The sequence below is a fragment of the Salmo trutta genome, chromosome 4 (assembly GCF_901001165.1).
Source record: "Salmo trutta chromosome 4, fSalTru1.1, whole genome shotgun sequence".
NCBI classification, from domain to species: domain Eukaryota; kingdom Metazoa; phylum Chordata; class Actinopteri; order Salmoniformes; family Salmonidae; genus Salmo; species Salmo trutta.
In genome coordinates this window covers 16,602,128-16,620,047 of record NC_042960.1, presented here as the reverse complement: position 1 = coordinate 16,620,047, position 17,920 = coordinate 16,602,128, and the positions used below count along the sequence as shown (strand labels likewise).

The following is a 17,920-nucleotide window of genomic DNA, read 5'->3' as shown; positions in this document are numbered from 1 at the left end:
TTTGACATTTCCAAATAAAACCATGGTTTCCCCCGTGGAAGTTCAGATCCCTTCCTTGACACTCCCACCCAAGGGGTTCTATAGACACAGAAATCAAAAGTTGCATTTATGTTATCTGTCCATTCTGTGAGACATTTTGCTTGTGATCTTGTGTGCAAATGTCACATCCATAACACTGGAATTGCTGCTCTGTCTTAATTGTCTTTCTTCTTTCCAATTTTGTCCTGTTTTCTTTCTTTGTAGATGTTCATGGTCCAGGCTCAATTTGTTTCTGAAGCTTTTCCTGCAGTCACTCTCCTGTGGAATAACCGTTGCCTGTTAAGAGTAACCTTTTAATTTAAGCTTGTCCCACAGCCACCACAGCTAAAGGGTTTCTCTCCTGTATGAGTCCACATGGGCCTCTTCAGGGGCCCCTTAAGATTTACATTTTTTCCCACTGTGTTTTTTTTAGACTTGATGCTGGGTTTCTTCAATGGAGGGTTTGGAAACCAATGGTGGGCTGATGTCAAGTCCTACTGGATCGCTGCTTGCGGCTGATCTGTGGCTGGAGGCACAAGAAAACATTAGTAATGTTCAGAGAATGTTATTTAAAAACATAATCATTCCGTTCTCAGCATGAACAAAACTCTATCTTGTTAAGTGCTCACTAATTGGCCACACCTGATCTTAATGAGTGCTTGTTTCCTTTGGAATGGGGCTTGTTTGAATATTCTAAAATGAACAGCTTTGTATGAGTTACAGAAACATGGCATGCGAGCTCCATCCTGGTGGCGCAGTGGACTATAGAGAAAATAAGATCATAGGTTTGAATCTCACTGATGTTGTGCCACAATAAAAAAACGAATGTTTGCATGATTAATGCCTGAGCAAATTAAATCACGTGTCCTATCTGTGCTTGTTAGTAAACGTTTTATTGAAACATGTTCTCAGAATGTTAATTCTCTTCAAATAACTTATAATTTCCATTCTCAGAACGTTACTAAAACCTCCCAGGAAAAAACTTTCAGGGAACCATAGTAAAAAGTTCTCAGAACCTCCCTGCAACCTAAAAGTTTACAATCCCAGAACAGGCAAATGTTTTACTTCCATTCTAAGAATGTTTAAAACCTGTTCTTTTTTTACCAGTCAGGAAACGTATGGCTTTGTTCCCAGAACCAATAGAAACCAAAAAAAGGAACCGAGGAACCAAATGTGCTAGCTGGGTAGTGGCCATTTAAAGAAAACTGAACCATGGATTACAGCTTCTTTTGGCCCATAGACCACTTTCAGGGTGAGGAACAGTCTAACATCAAGTTGTAAAATACTGAACTACTTCTTTAACATCCTTTCAGAGAACTTACTGGGGTAATAATAACCAGAGTTGATTATCTTGTGATGGTATAAAAATCCCACTAAAGTGAATATTGATGCAAAACAAAACAAACACCAATTAAATTAAGATAGCAACATTTACACCTATGATCCACAGCACAATGAGGAGAAAAATGAATGATGATATGTTCTATGGTTATTTGTAAATTAACAAAGATAATATATTGTGGATTTGTGATGCGTACATGAGCTCTAGGGAGATTCTCAATTGGGCTTCTCAAGTCCGTCCTCTCCTCGACTCATCCATCCTCCTCTCCTCTGTGACCCAGAAACTGAGGTGATTCGATTAATGCCCCAGGTGAACCATGTTAGCGTTGATTGAATGCCTCATGACGCGCAAGTGGAGACACCTCTCCTCGATTACCTTTTTCAAAAGGAGGCGAGGAGAGGACGGAGGTGAGGACGCGAGGAGTCAAGCAACCCAATTGAGATTCTCCCATTGTTTGCATCCCAATTCTCCATACTTCTCTCAAAGTGTGGACTTGAACACTCCCCGTAAAGGATTTCAAAGCATTGAGTTGGTGTTAACATTGGCTGGAGGGAGTTTCCATCGTTATTAAATCCATCAGGACTCTAGAGAACATAATAGAACAGTGTTCCTCAATACATTCCCGGGGGATCCCCAGGGAGTGCATATTTGTGTTTCAGCCCAGCACTACCACAGCTGTTTCTAATGAGGGACTTGAATCAATGATTGGTTCATTAGTTCACCCCCCCTCCCTTTTCCCCTGAACATTACAACATGTTTAATATATTGATAACATCAGTCTTGCCATTCTCTCAAAGCCCTGAGAATTCCAGGACTTCCTGTTTCTAATAGGGTGAAAACATCAACATACTTTGAACAACAGACGTGTGAGTTTCCTCACAGACCAGGACTGGTTTCCTACAACACTCTGTACTCTTTGACCATGAAATTAAATCAAACTCATTTTACAAAAGTAAATGAATCTCACATACAGTATATTTATCTTAAACCTACAACATGAATGATCCAGAGTTGCTTTGCTTTCCTAACAGAGTTGTCCACATCTTGCCTTCTTATTCCCATCTCCTGATACTCCCCTGATCTCTGTCTTCCTTGTCTTTATTTTATCCAATTTTGTCCTGTTTTCTTTCTTTGTGGATGTTCTATATATTACTGTCCAGGTTCAATTAGTGTCTGAAGCTTATATCACAGTCACCACAGCGAAATGGCTTCTCTCCTGTACCTTTGTGAGTCTGCATACGCACAGGTAGGTTTTCCTTAAGTCTGAAGCTTTTCCCGCAGTCAACACCTGTTAAATGTTTTTTCTCCTGTGTGTGTCAGTAAATGAACAGTTAGGTTCCCCTTCCTGTTGAAACTTTTCCCGTAGTCATCACAGCTAAATGGCTTCTCTCCTGTGTGAATTAGTGCATGTTTGGTTAGGTCTCCCTTATGCTTGAAGCTTTCTCCACAGTCGCAACAGCTAAATGGTTTCTCTCCTGTATGAGCCCATATATGCCTGTTAAGGGTAACCTTCTGTCTGAAGCGTTTCCCGCCGTCACCACAGCTAAATGGTTTCTCTCCTGTATGAGTCAGTAGATGCGCAGTTAAGGTCCCCTTGTGTCTAAAGCTTTTCCCACAGTCACCAAAGACAAATGATTTCTCTCCTGTGTGAGTCTGCATATGCCCGTTAAGGCTAACCTTCTGTCTGAAGCTTTTCCCGCAGTCACCACAAACAAACAATTTCTCCCCTGTGTGAGTCAGTACATGCCTTTTAAGAGAAACCTTTTGATTGAAGCTTGTCCCACAGTCACCACAGCTAAATGGTTTCACTCCGGTGTGACTCCGGATATGCTCAGTTAGGTTCTTCTTGTGTCTGAAGCTCTTCCCGCAGACATCACAGCTAAATGGTGTCTCTCCTGTACGAGTCTTTATATGCTCATTTAGGGTCCCCTTGCGATTGAAGCTATTCTCACAGTAACCACAGCTAAAGGGTTTCTCTCCTGTATGAGTCTGTATGTGCCTGCTTAGGGTCCCCTTGCAATTCAATCTTTTCCCAGTGTGAGGTTTTTGAACTGTGGTGCTGGGTTTAGTGCTGGGTTTCTTCAATGGTGGGTTGGGATCCAATGGTCGGCTGATGTCAAGTCCTACTGGATCGCTGCTTGCGGCCGATCTGTGGCAGGAGGCATTGTCTTGATTATCTGGAGGGTCACAGGGATTGTCAAGGTGGGTCACAGTGACAAAAGGTTTGAGATTCACTGGTTTAGAGTCAGTCCCTCTGTACTCCACCGTTTTTGTGAAGAGTCAAGGACTGAAGTTGATCCTCCTGATCACATTCATTTTTTCACACAGGGAGGAGTGAATATGAAATCTATGACGTCAGCCTCCAGTCCCTGAAGCTGTCCTACATCCTGACTGGTCCTGATTTCCTCCTGTTCCTCTTTAATCTGTATGGGCGCCGTGTCCTCTTGCCCCACATTGGGGCTCCACTCCTGCTCACAGTGCTGCTGCTCGGGGGTGGGGTCCTCTTCCTCAGAGACAGCGAGAGAGAACTGGAGGGGGTCTATTCTATATCGTTTTTATTCCGGGTGTGATCCGCAGAAGTCTCCCTAGCCGGTCATTCTCCTCTTTAAATTGGGAAATCTCCACCTGGTACTTCGCTACCACTTTCTCTATTACTCCCAGAATCTCTACTGCAGCCACAGTTAAACGCTCACTAGCAAACACACTCAAAGACTGTAGTTTAGCCATTTTCAGTGGATTGACAATCACTGGTTTAGAGTCACTCTCTCTGTACTTCCCCGTTTGGGGAAGAGTCAAGGACTGAAGTTGATCCTCCTGATCACATTCACTTTTCACACAGGGAGGAGTGTATATGAACTCTACGAGGTCAGCCTCTAGCCCTTGAATCTTCCCAACCTCCTGACTGGTCCTGAGATCCTCCTGTTCCTTTTTAATCTGAATGGGAGCTGGGTCCTCCAGACTGGGGCTCCATTCCTGCTCACAGTGCTGCTGCTCGGGGATAACCTCCTCCTCAGAGACAGCAAGAGAGAAGTGGAGGGAGTCTATTCTACATAGTTTTATTTCTGGTGTGATCCGCAGAAGTCTCCGTAGCCGGTCATTCTCCACTTCATCTGGAAATCTCCTCCTGGTACTCGGCGACCACTTTCTCTACAACGTCTAAAATCTCCACTGCAGCCACTGTTAAACGTTCATTAACAAACACAATCAAAGACTGTAGTTTAGCCATTTTCAGAGGACTGATAGTTCGGCATTCAGTCGAAAACAAACTCGCCTTGACTTGCAGAATTGCTTGCGTTGCCGTCTTCTTTTGTGCTTTCAGCGGGTGGCGAGCCCAGAAATAGACAACAACGCCACCCGCTGGATGGTGTTTTGAGCTGGGATAGATAAAAAATAAAATTGGAAGGGTGATATTGCGAGTGTGATGTAAACGGAATCAATATAATAATCTATTTCCCGTATATAGTAATAGTTCAGATGAACGATAAGGCTGTACAGATATCGTTGAAATACAAACAATTATATTGGGCATAAAATAACAGACTTAGCAAGAGAGAAGATGTTACCGTGTCATTCTGTTTTCACTATTTTACAACTTGATGTTAGACTGTTCCTCACCCTGAAAGTGGTCTACGGGCCAAAATAAACTGTAATTCATGGTTCAGTTTTCTTTAAACAGCCACTACAAACTTCAGCTAACCTTAGCAGTGGTGTAAAGTAAGTCGTTTTTTGGGGTCTCTGTATCTTACTTTACCTTTAACTTCACTACATTCCCAAATAAAAGTATTTCTCCATACATTTTCACTGACACCCAAAGGTACTCGTTACATTTTGAATGCTTAGCAGGACAGGAAAATTGTCTAATTCACACACGAATCAAGAAAACATCTCTTGTCATCTCTACTGCCTCTGATCTGGCGGACTCACTAAACAAACACCTGCTTCCTTTGTAAATGATGTCTGGGTGTTGGAGCATACCCCTGGCTATCCGTAAATAAAATAAAAACGAGTAAATGATGCCGTCTGGTTTGTTTTAGTCCTAACAACGAATATTCCAAATCAAAACTCGCCTACACCAATGTATGCTCGCCTCCAATTCTATTTTTGCGCTGTCGTCTTCTTTTGTGTTTATCATCGGATGACGAGCATCTAGCTGGATGGAGTTGTAGCAAAGAATGCAGTTGTAAATTGGTGGTCGGGTACATCATTCTGTAATCTTAAACAGATTTTGCGGTGTTTTTTTTTATACTTCTCTTCAGTCTCAATGTATTATTAATACAGATTATATGGAATAAAAAGAATGTATGTGTCTGTGCGTGGCAAACTTTCAGCTCAGATGATAAGGGTAGGTTCTATTGATTCACAAAGGGGCCTGTTTGTTTATCATATAATTACAGCTTGTAACAGTTTGAATATTTACACATTTCCATGACACTAGTGTGAGTGAATACTGTGGCCAATTTGATTTAATTGAATTAAACTTGATCTGTTCAAAATTAAACTTTTAGGCAAAACACTGACATTCTTGCAACGTAATGTACCATTATTTAACCATCCGAGGGCCCAAATAGTACCTTATTCAATAGGGGTGCCATTGCCTGTACATTTGTCCAAAAATATTGTACACACAATTACAGTCACTTTGATATATACTCCTTAGATCTGTGTGTGTGTGCATTTGAGGAAAAACATAACAGTATTGAGAATGAGGTTCTCTTGTGCAAGTAGCACTACTATTTTATATCACTCCGCCTCCTTGAACAGGGAATATAATGGCTGACACTGGGCCGATAAGCGTACATTGACTGAGGGAATTCATCAACAACACCGAAACGACTTATTTGTATTTATTGAGAAACCAGCCTTCTCATGGCTCTTAGAATGAGCCGTTGACCATAACGTGTTACGATAATTTCTCAAAAACTCACTGAGGTAATTCATTTCTTTCCACTACTTTTATTAGCCAAGGCAAGTGGCTAGTTCACCACCAGCTAGCTAACTTAGCATCATCACGCAGCTCGCTAGCAAGTTAGCTACCCCATTACCCAAAACAAAACTAGGTTGGTGCTGTATTTTCGAGTAGACATGTATTTAACCAGCTACGTGTACTCATTTTGAAACTGTTATAGCCAACAACAACTAACTAGGTAGCTAGCTATCTTGTCAGGCCGTGAAATATTGTTTGTTTTTAGTTGGCCAGCTAGCTAAGTTACCTAGATAGGTCACGTTAGCTACTAGCAACATGACGTTACCTACGCAAGTGCCAGCAAGGTATTGTAAGGTATTCGTAACTAACTGTAATTCTTACTAGCAAGTGACAGTACTTTCCCCTCCGAATCAAACATCGGCTTTTGCTTTGAACATCAATTGTTCAAACTTTCCAAAGGCAGTGAATGCAACAATTTAACGTTAGTTAGCCTTCAAGGTATTTTCCATTATCGGAATTTCACCCCCAGTTTTCGCGGGGAAGGTGGGGGGGCTTAAGTGTTACCATGGCGTTCAACTTCACGTTGCCAAACAGTGACAAAGCCAAATGTAAACTAGTTTAGAATTGCATAGCTACATTTGGTATCACAAATGATGAATACGCCGCATCGATTTGTCTCCATACTTTGTTACGTTGGAAGTTCTCAGAGGGGGGGCTAGTTGTTAGTTGTTGCTAGTGACAGTTGCCTCCTGCAAACTCACTGAAGTGGAGGGAATTTCGTAAACTTTACCGGGAATTCTAGCGGTCTACAACGCAGAGGTTTAACGCTAATCCATCTAGACTAAACAGTTCCTTTTGTCGTAAAGTTAGCAAACTACTGTTAGTCAGCAAGAAATCCTTACTCAATCTTCTACCTCTCCAAAAGCAAACCAACCAATTAATAGTGGGTGACTGAATACACCGCACAGGTAACGTTACGTAATCGATAGGTAAGGTAACGTTATTTAAATCGGTAATGTTTATTATTATGTCATAAATAAGTCACACTGGTTTGTATCAAGCTTGCTATGGTGTTTTTGATTATTTATTAACGGTATGCTTCACATGTTATGGTTTAGTTTACTGTAATACTTGTCATAAGGGAAAGGTCTGTGAATGTTGACTGTTGCTTAGTTGCAGGAACATGTCCCGAACAAGGCACAGTTTCTGGCCAGAGGCTGTTTCTGAACGCAACAAACGCTTCTAGAGTCATGCACTCTGTTAATGTCATAACGTTGTAATTGCTACTTTGGAAACACACCTCTGTATATTGTTTTCCTTGTTTGTTTTGACTTGTGTGTGTCAGGTTTTCCTTTTGGAAAATGTGGCTCAGACAACGTGACCTGAAATATTTTAATTTGCTGTCAATTTGAGAAATGTTCCTGGGCTATAATGTTATGCATTGTGTATAACCCATTAGGACGTCCACTCACGGTGTTCAGAATGACAAACATTTTGATTATGGTATCCATCTTAACAGAACACCCAACTCATGTAATGAAGCAGACACTAAAGCATTATTTAAAAAAAAATGTGCCAAAATGCAATTTGTGGGAAAACAACACCATTACAAACGGCGCACCTGATGCCAGCGGTTCTATATGTGACAGAGATGACAATCTCTGTTAGAAACTTAGGTTGCTAATATAACTGGGATTTGATATGAAAACCAACAGGAGAGATGCTGGTTTAAAGGGTGTATGCGGAAGTATTTTTATAAAATAAATGCTTCCACGTTTCTATGGTCAGCTTTTCCTAGGCTGCTTTGTAGCATGATAAGACATGCCTCATAATATGAATGAAAACGTTCAGGTTTCAGACAATTATGTATGTTTTCAAAATGCATACTGCCGCCAGCTCACATTGCCAAGTGGTGGGTGACGCGCTGATAGCATGCCTACCGTTACCTTTGTATTTAATGGGAGGCGGGTTGCAATTGTCGGTTGAGAAATAAAAAATATTAGATATATTTAATTGTGGCCATCAACACCGTTTTGAACAGGTGTCTGCGTTAGAATTGTTGCCCAATGACTGGTCTTATTGTAGTACATGTTTTACTCCAGCAACAATGAGCTGAGAGCTGCTGCAGCTCCAGCGCTGTCTGACAAGCGATATTCTGCTCAAAATAGGCTCTGTGCGCAGGTAAGAAATGATACATTACAACCAATGTTCCCTCGTTTTTCTTCGTCACTGAGCAAATTTCAGGTCTGCTGAGAACAAATTTTGAAAGTTGTGGAAATTTTGTGCAATTCCAACGCACTGTTACTCTGAGCACTGAGGTTGTATCTGCTGTAAGTTAGTTTTAACAGTGGCCGTGTACGTAGGCAACTGTGGCTATTTGATCATTATGTCGGCCTGCCAGAGTGGCCTAGCATCAAAAACAATGAAGAAATGCGTCCCATAACATTTTAATATGGAAATAGCTGTTCTCTCTCAGCCTACAGTAGTAGCCAATGTGTGGTGTTCAATGTAGGATTCCATGAGACTTTTGGGGAAAAATCATGCAGGGCTTGACAATAACCTCTTTATCAACTTGTCCTTCAGACAAGGTGACTGAAAATGCTGTTTGATGCAAGAAACGACTTTACAAAATAAAATGCATTATTGTCATACCATTATTACAGAGAATCAGAAATGATGCTACCCTCTGCCTATTGGCTACTTAGCTTATTCAAGCCAGTCTGTTTTATTTTTATACACACATTCATGTTGTTACTCCTGTGGACAGAGTGCATTGGAGGTCGATCGTGATTGACCGGTTGGTTGGTGACCACTGCTCTAGAAAGTTGAGTAAAGTAATCTGTGAGCTGATATTTTTGCACAGCAGTCCCCAATTTTATTAGCACTAAATTTAACAAAATAACCTAATAGACGATAAGCATGAATGTGAAATGTATTTCCATCAATTAATATAAAGCATTATTTTTGCACTGGGAGGATTTATTTTTTCTTTCTCCTGGTCAATTTGGCTGGCAACAATTTTATCGGCTTCATTTTTTTTTATTGTCCTAAAGCCAACAATTACCGGCTAATGGAAAACCTGGTGAGTGTGTAAATTAGTTGTTTACAGTATGCCAGTATGAAAGAGTCTCCTGTCCAAAGCCGTTCTAGAGTGTTGACTGACGATTCATGTCAACGACCCAACAGGTGCGGAGCGGAGGAGGACATGGCGACAGGGGGCTCTCCCTTTGACGACTGCGCAGACGAGCAGGAGCTGCACAACTGGACCGTTACCAACGGCAGCAGCCTGGAGGACAGGCTCAACAACATGGTATAGAGGAGACGAGAGGGACAATGGTTGTGTCCCAAATGGAACCCTATTCCCGATGTAGTACACTACTTTTGACCAGAGCCCTATGGGTCCTGGTCAAACGTAGGGTACTGCTGAATAGGGTGGCATTCGGGACCATTGAGAACGGACACTAAAAAGCTAAATCCTAACTGGAGATTTGCGAAAGTAACAAATCTTTGTGATTGCATAAGTTGTTTGTGGATATATCGCCCCACAGTGGAGGTGTCATAATACCCATAAAGCCTAGAGGTCAAACAGGGAAATGGTTCCAATCATTTTCCCACAAATTGGGAAAAAATTGATGTGCAAAAACAATTGGAACTATTTCCCTGTTTGTCCGCTAGGTTTTATGGGTATTATGACTCATACTGTGGTAACTATAGCTTTAGTAAGGATTAATCCCCCTCACTGACTAGCTCTAGAGTCTTTCAATCTACCTACAATGCTGACCAAAGCAAGACATGGATTTGAAATAATGTATTACAAGTTTATTGTAGTGTGTCCTCTTTGGGTAACCATGATGTGCAGTACATGGTATTACATAAAACACATGTATATGTGGATATGAGCTTCTGTCCTTTTAAACTCCAGGGTGAAGTTTCCCCCTAGGTAAACGTCAAGGATCAGCTTCTCCCTCAATCCTAACCTGAACCATTTGTGGGGAGGAAATGCAAAACTGACCCAAAATAAGTGTTTAGGGATGACTTCACCCTACACCCCTTTTGAGCTTCCTGTCCCCCCTCAGGACTGGGGCATTCAGCAGAAGAAGGCCAACCGCTCAACGGAGAAGAACAGGAAGAAATTCTCAGCCGGCGGCGTGGCAGAGAGCCGGCTGACCAATGACATCTCCCCGGAGTCCACACCTGGCACGGGGCGGAGAAGGACAAACACCCCTCACTCCTTCCCCCACGTCAAGTACACCACCCAGATGTCGGTGCCCGATCAGGCTGAGCTGGAACGTCTCCGGCAGAGGATCAACTTCACTGACCTCGATGAGGTGAGAGGATTTTCCCTCGAGTTTTCTGAGCTATGCATTTCTTCTTGGCGGATTCATCTGTGATTTGTTGGGGGTTGGTGTATGAAGGGGGGGTCATAGTTAATCCAGAAATGTGTAAAGTAGTGATGCACCGATATTACATTTTTGGCCGATACCGATATCCAATATTTTCCTTGCCAAAAACCCGAAACTGATAATAAAAAAAAAGTAACCTTTATTTAACTAGGCAAGTCAGTTAAGAACAAATTCTTATTTACTGGCCCAACGCTCTAACCACTAGGCTACCTGACCGATAACTAGGGTTGCAAAATTCCGGTAACTTTCTCAATTCCCAGGTTTTCCAGAAATCCTGGTTGGAAACTCCCGGAATCAGAAGGGAATAAGCTGGAAATCCAGGAATCTTCCAACTGGGATTTCTAGGCAACTTGGAAATTGATTTTGCAGCCCAACTGATATTTAATATTTTAGTGGCATTTTAAGCATTCTAGTATAGTTAAATAGTTATCACGGACACAGCGGTCTAAGGCACTGCATCTCAGTGCAAGAGGCATCACTACAGTCCCTGGTTCAAATCCAGGCTGTATCACATCCAGCAGGTATATTTCACTGGTCATCCCCAAAGCCAACACTTCCTTTGGCCGCCTTTCCTTCCAGTTCTCTGCTGCCAATGACTGGAACGAATTGCAAAAGTCACTGAAGCTGAAGACTTACATTTCCCTCACTAACTTTGAGCATCAGCTGTCAGGGCAGCTTACCGATCACTGTACCTGTACACAGTCAATCTGTAAATAGCACACCCAACTACCTCATCCCCATATTATTACTTACCTTCTTGCTCTTTTGCACCCCAGTATCTCTACTTGCACATCATCTGCACATCTATCACTCCAGTGTTAATGCTAAATTGTAATTATTTGGCCTATTTATTGCCTACCTCCCTTCTCTTCTACATTTGCACACACTGTATATAGATTTTTTTTCTATTGTGTTATTGGCTGTATGTTTGTTTATGTGTAACTCTGTTGTTTTTGTCGCACTGCTTTGCTTTATCTTGGCCAGGTTGCAGTTGTAAATGAGAACTTGTTCTCAACTGGCCTACCTGGTTCAATAAAGGTGAAATAAAAAATAATAGTTAACATCCGGCCGTGGTTGGGAGTCCTATAGGGCAGCGCACAATTGGCCCAGCATCGTCCGGGTTTGGCCGGGGTAGGCCTTCATTGTAAATAAGAATTTGTTCTTAACTGACTTGCCTAGTTAAATAAAGGTTACACACACCACACTGACCAAAAAGTTATTTTGTTGGCATTTACGTATGTCCCCATTACCAGTAAAACATAATCAAAACCTATTTCTTTCACTTACTTGCTGTGCTGTTTTGTTGTTCATGTTGTTCAGTCGTTTCATTCTCAACCAGGATTTCATCATACATGTCAAGCAGTGAAGTTTCAGCTCTGTCTGTCCGTGGCCTCTTCCTCGGTGCGCTCTGTCACCATGTCCGTTTCCATCTTGTCCAGTTGTGTATGTAACATTTCACCTAAACCCTGTTTCTTGTCTGCATCGAAGTAGTGGTCCTTGTACCTCGCATCGAGCATGGCGGCGACACCGTAAAGAGAGAATGCCACCGAATCGCTTGTTCACAGCCTGTGTTGGCAGTTTTTATGAGCAGTCGTTTCAATGCCATGTGGTGGTTCACTTCTTTACTATCAAATGAGAGACAAACTTATCACACAAGTCAGAGTTATACTTAAACAAAATCTTTAATCACTTATTAATAATAGAGCAGTTCAGTACAACGCACACGTGCATAAAGGGAATCGATTGAGTGCTCTACGATAATGATGGCTGGTCGTCGATTCACGGTCAAATGATTCGTTGAGAACCCCGAGATAAAAGTTCAAAGGTATTTTATAGCCAAGACACACCCCTTTCAACCATAAATGACGAACAACAGATATATAGAATAGAGGTCAACCGATTATGATTTTTCAACGACTATACCGATTATTGGAGGACCAAAAAAGCCGATGCCTATTTTATTTTTTTTTATTTTTTTACATTTTTTAAATATGTTTTAATTTGTAATAATGACATTTACAACTATACTGAATTAACACTTATTTTAACTTAATATAATACATAAAATTTTGCCTCAAATAAATAATGAAACATGTTCAATTTGGTTTAAATAATGCAAAAACAAAGTGTTGGAGAAGAAAGTAAAAGTGCAATATGTGCCATGTAAGAAAGCTAACGTTTAAGTGCCTTGCTCAGAACATGGGAACATATGAAAGCTGGTGGTTCCTTTTTAACATGAGTCTTCAATATTCCCAGGTAAGAAGTTTTAGGTTGTAGTTATTATAGGAATTATAAGACTATTTCTCTCTATACGATTTGTATTTCATAAACCTTTGACTATTGGATGTTCTTATAGGCACTTTAGTATTGCCAGTGTAACAGTATAGCTTCCGTCCCTCTCCTCGCTCCTACCTGGGCTCGAACCAGGAACACATCGACAACAGCCAGCCTCGAAGCAGCGTTACCCATGTAGAGCAAGGGGAACAACTACTCCAAGTCTCAGAGCGAGTGATGTTTGAAACGCTATTAGCGCGCACCCGCTAACTAGCTAGCCATTTCACATCGGTTTCACCAGCCTAATCTTGGGAGTTGACAGGCTTGAAGTCATAAACAGCGCAATGCATTGCGAAGAGCTGCTGGCAAAACGCACGAAAGTGCTGTTTGAATGAATGCTTACGTGCCTGCTGGTGCCTACCACCGCTCAGTCAGACTGCTCTATCAAATCATAGACTTAATTATAATATAATAAACACACAGAAATACAAACCTTAGGTCATTAATATGGTCGAATCCGGAAACTATCATCTCGAAAACAAAACATTTTTTTTCAGTGAAATACGGAACCGGTCCGTATTTTATCTAACGGGTGGCATCCCTAAGTCTAAATATTCCTGTTACATTGCACAACCTTCAATGGTATGTCATAATTACGTAAAAATTCTGGCAAATTAGTTCGCAACGAGCCAGGCAATGAACGCAAGAGCAGTGACAATTTCATGTTAGCAGGCAATATTAACTAAATATGCAGGTTTAAAAAATATATACTTGTGTATTGATTTTAAAGAAAAGCATTGATGTTTATGGTTAGGTACATTGGTGCAACGACAGTGCTTTTTTCGCAAATGTGCTTGTTAAATCATCACCATTTGTCGAAGTAGGCTGTGATTCGATGAGAAATTAACAGGCAACGCATCGATTATATGCAACGCAGGACACGTTAAACTAGTAATATCATCAACCATGTGTAGTTAACTAGTGATTATGTTAAGATTGATAGTTTTTTTATAAGATAAGTTTAATGCTAGCTAGCAACTTACCTTGGCTTCTTGCTGCCCTCGCGTAACAGGTAGTCAGCCTGTCATGCAGGCTCCTCGTGGAGTGCAATGTAAGGCAGGTGGTTAGAGCATTGGACTAGTAACCAGAAGGTTGCAAAAACGAATCCCCGAGTCCCCCCTGAACAAGGCAGTTAACCCCCATTCCTAGGTCGTCATTGAAAATAAGATTGTGTTCTTAATCTGACTTGCCTAGTTAAAAAAAAATACAAATAAATGGCAAATCGGTGGCCAAAAATACCGGTTACCGATTGTTATGAAAACTTGAAATCGGCCCTAATTTATCGGCCATTCCGATTAATCGGTCGACCTCTAATATAGAATGGGTCACAAGGTTAAGATTTGTATGAAAGATACTGTTTGCTATGTATTATAGGTATCTGATGTGTCAAAAGTTTTCATTGTATAGACCAGTGTCTGGCCCTCCGACTCCTAACTGGAACCATCTCTCCCTGGTACGGTATAGAACAAAAACATTAACTCATGCTCTGGAATGCTCTTTAGGTTTTATCAACCAAAATACATCGTAAATCTCCTCTGTCAGTGTTATCTCCCAGAGGCCCATCCTCAGAACACACACACAATAGTTAAGAATACTCTATTCTGTTGAATAAAACAACCATTTGATGCAATAAAAGTATTATAACATAATCTTGCAATTTTGCTCTCACAGCCATGACAGAGGGTATCATGTCTACTGCAGGCGCAGTTGATGAGCTTATTTCTCGAGTCAGTTGTTCGAATGGAGCTAGCTAGTGTGTTCATGTTTCAAACATGTTCTCAAATGCCGTTGAAATGGCAGCAGCGGTATGACAACCAGCATTTTCATGAGCATGCAATACGACTTTCCTCAGTACGAAATCCTCGACGACCCATTGTGATGTCAGACTCGGCATGCTCATGAGGCTGATATCGCAGGTCCATATGTCAGTCGTGAAGCTAATAGCAGTGACGCTATTAGTGTGTAACTCCGGTAGGACAACATCTGATATCTAGCGCACTTGGTATTGTGTATGGGTGCTCGACCAGTCACCAAAAGCCAACCTCACCCACAACAGAGAACTGTTGATTGTCAAGGGCAATGAATTCCATTATCTTACCGTTAATGGATTTTGCCTTTGAGTTGTCTCGCTTAAATTTTCTTACTCTTTCAAATGACTGCTCGACTTGTTGACTGCTCGATCCACACAGCAGACACTGTGTGGGCTAGGTTAGGAATGCTGTGTTGCACGTGTAGCGCAAAATTTTACGTGGCGTCATTGTCATGTACCTACGTTATATAGGTATGCATGTCAGCTTTGACATCGGCGTTAAACTAGACATCGGGCCGATACCGATGTTGGCATTTTTAGCTCATATTGGCTGATTCCGATATGTTCACAGACAATATCGTTCATCCTTAGTGTAAAGTTCACCAAAGATGTTGTGGAAGGGTACCGTTCTTGTTAAAAACGCACACTTTTCTTGTCTTTAGGAATGTGAATAGTTGAAAACTTTCAATGTTCCAAAACCTTCTTTCCAGCTTTTTATATCGCAGAGGTTCTGCTACGTTGTTCTGTTTCATAGTACTGTAATAAAGACTGGAAGCCAGGTTATGACACACCCCTCGCTCTCTCTTTTCCCAGAGGAGCGTCGGCAGTGACTCCCAGGGCCGCGTCACAGCAGCCAACAACCAGCGAGAGCTGGCGGCGGAAAACAAAAAGCCCTTCAAATTCCTGCCGCTGCACGTCAACACCAACAAGAGCCGGGAGATGCCCTCAGCTTCGGCCCCCGCAACCCCCTCCGTTGCCGTCACAGCCAAGAAGCAGAGCCCTGGCCTGGGTCTCAGGGATGCGTTCACCCCCTCCCTGCCCAGCAATGACACCCCCAGGCTAGGTAGAGGGCCCGAGAGGGGGCTCCTTCCCCCTAGGGAGGATGGGAGAGGAGAGCTCAGCATCGACAGTAGCCAGGTAGGCAACGTCTAGGCACTTGGGATTACTGAAGGAGTATGGCTTTTTAGGACTTGTATTTTAGACTACACACAGACAGTATATGTTTTGTTTGATCAACTACTTATTGCACAATGCAAATGATTGAAGTTTGTAGTTTCAATACTTAGTTAAAATAGAACAGACACAGGACAATGCATACGATAAAAGTAGTTTAGTTGTGGGTAAATTTGTCCTACTCAGTAACCCATTTTGGACAAATCTATATAAATAGCATACCTTGAAACAGCGTTTTCACCATTCAAGTATGCTTGCACTGAACTGATCGTCCTGTACTGTCTGCAAACGATCACATGGCGTGCTGTGTTCTCGCTCCTGTAAGAAAATAAATGGTAGAACAAGGATGGGAGCCTAGGTGGGCAAGATGACGATGAAACCAGTGTGTATTGAGGGCAATTTTTAAATATGCCACCACTGCAGGTTCCCAAGTGAGTTCTGCCCTCGTTTAGCTCAGTCTGCAGTGAGTGGCCTTGTATCCGCGCTCTCACACACTATTTCTCTGTCTCGCTCTCTCTATCATTTACACTCACAGACCTGCACGCACACATGCTCTCTCTCTGTTGTCACACTATCTCCTACACACCCTGTCCCTCACACACCCTCACACTCTCTGGTGTCCCTGTCAGGTGGTGAGCAAGCTGGTTCAGATCCGGGAGTACATCGGCAAGGCCAGCTCCATGAGGGATGACCTGGTGGAGAAGAAGGACATCCCGGCCAACGTGGAGCGCCTCACCCACCTCATCGCCCACCTCAGGGAGCAGGAGAGGTCCTACCTCCGCTTCCTGCAGAAGATGCTGGTAAGTACAGTACGTTGGCTTATCCCGGCTTTCTCACTGTCTCTCTGTGTCTTTTTGTTTTTCTCCTTTCTCTCGCTTTGGCTTGATCTGTCGCTATTTTTTATTTTTTTTCTCTTTGGTCCATCTCTCTTTCCATCCTTCTGTCATTTAAGGATGAAAGGGGCTGCTTTCGAAATACACTTTTTTTTTATTATTATTATTATTATTTTTTTCAATTCACTTTTTCTATGGTATTGATAGTAAAAACAAACTAAGGTAGCCTTCTTGGGCTTTTGCCTGTTAAAGAAGCCTGCAGTCCACTGCTTCTTTCTCACATTGCTGTTGATAGTTCAAGTTGTTGTGTTTGGTAACTTTTCACTGCACCCTGGTCATGTATTTTTTTTTAATGCCAAGACAGTCGTGTATCTTGTTCCATTTGGCAGACAAACCTAGGACATGACACGCATTGCTTCTGAACTGCTGGATGGCACATGTCATTTGATCTTGCTATCAATATTAAATAGGTTACCCCCCTCTGGCATTTATGTAAGTAATTATCACCAGTCCTTCTATTTTCATTATTGTATACTAACTTTTTCTCACTCCAACCACTGTTCAAGTATTACATTGAAAGGGAAGGAAACGCTTGAGGAGACCTCGTTTCCCTAGCCACTACACAGTCAGTATAGGTCGGGCCAAAGAGGGAGCCCGTGCTTGCATTACGTGCCTACTATTTTCCTGACCGCCCCCCTCTTCTGTAGGCGAGGGAGAACGAGGAGGACGAGGCGGGAACACTGGACTCGGCCGTGGGTTCAGGCTCATTGCCAGAGAGCGCCTCCCTCAACATGGAGGTGCGCTCCTCGGACGCCTCCAACGCCACCGTGAGTAGCCCTTCCTCTAGTTCTGACAGCCCCTCCTGCTCCAGCTAGTTTTTTATATTTTTTTATTTTTTACTGTTATTATTATTATAATATTTTTTTTACTATTATTTATTTTTATTTGTTTTTGTAGTAGAGGAGTTTGGATTGGTCACAAACGAGATCATCTGATACGCTGACTAGGGATATGCATCACAATCTCTACCAGATAATAAGACGCTGCTTCTAGAAGTAGTCACCCAAGCAGACCGAGGCTAAC

General features: G+C 42.1%; 1 protein-coding gene and 1 long non-coding RNA gene across 7 annotated transcripts in view; one reads left to right on the top strand and one right to left on the bottom strand.

The window, feature by feature from the left end:
- Window positions 1–210: 210 nt before the first annotated feature.
- LOC115191912 (uncharacterized) lies at window positions 211–4,646 on the bottom strand. Its single transcript, XR_003877790.1, has 2 exons — window positions 2,354–4,646; window positions 211–544 (listed from the first exon to the last, which is right to left on the bottom strand). It is a non-coding gene; the product is annotated as an uncharacterized LOC115191912 (long non-coding RNA).
- A 1,462-nt stretch (window positions 4,647–6,108) lies between these two features.
- The window catches only part of LOC115191909 (pericentriolar material 1 protein), a 37,958-nt gene continuing 26,146 nt past the window's right edge, over window positions 6,109–17,920 (top strand). For 5 of the 6 annotated variants that reach the window (XM_029749926.1, XM_029749928.1, XM_029749929.1 and 2 more), the window contains exons 1-6: window positions 6,109–6,289; window positions 9,471–9,594; window positions 10,361–10,612; window positions 15,645–15,968; window positions 16,634–16,804; window positions 17,545–17,664. In XM_029749926.1, coding sequence (XP_029605786.1) covers window positions 9,490–9,594; window positions 10,361–10,612; window positions 15,645–15,968; window positions 16,634–16,804; window positions 17,545–17,664 — 972 coding nt within the window. In that variant the 5' untranslated portion in view covers window positions 6,109–6,289; window positions 9,471–9,489. Of the gene's footprint in view, window positions 6,290–9,280; window positions 9,367–9,470; window positions 9,595–10,360; window positions 10,613–15,644; window positions 15,969–16,633; window positions 16,805–17,544; window positions 17,665–17,920 lie in introns of those variants that run through there. The other variant, XM_029749925.1, reaches the window with a different exon arrangement.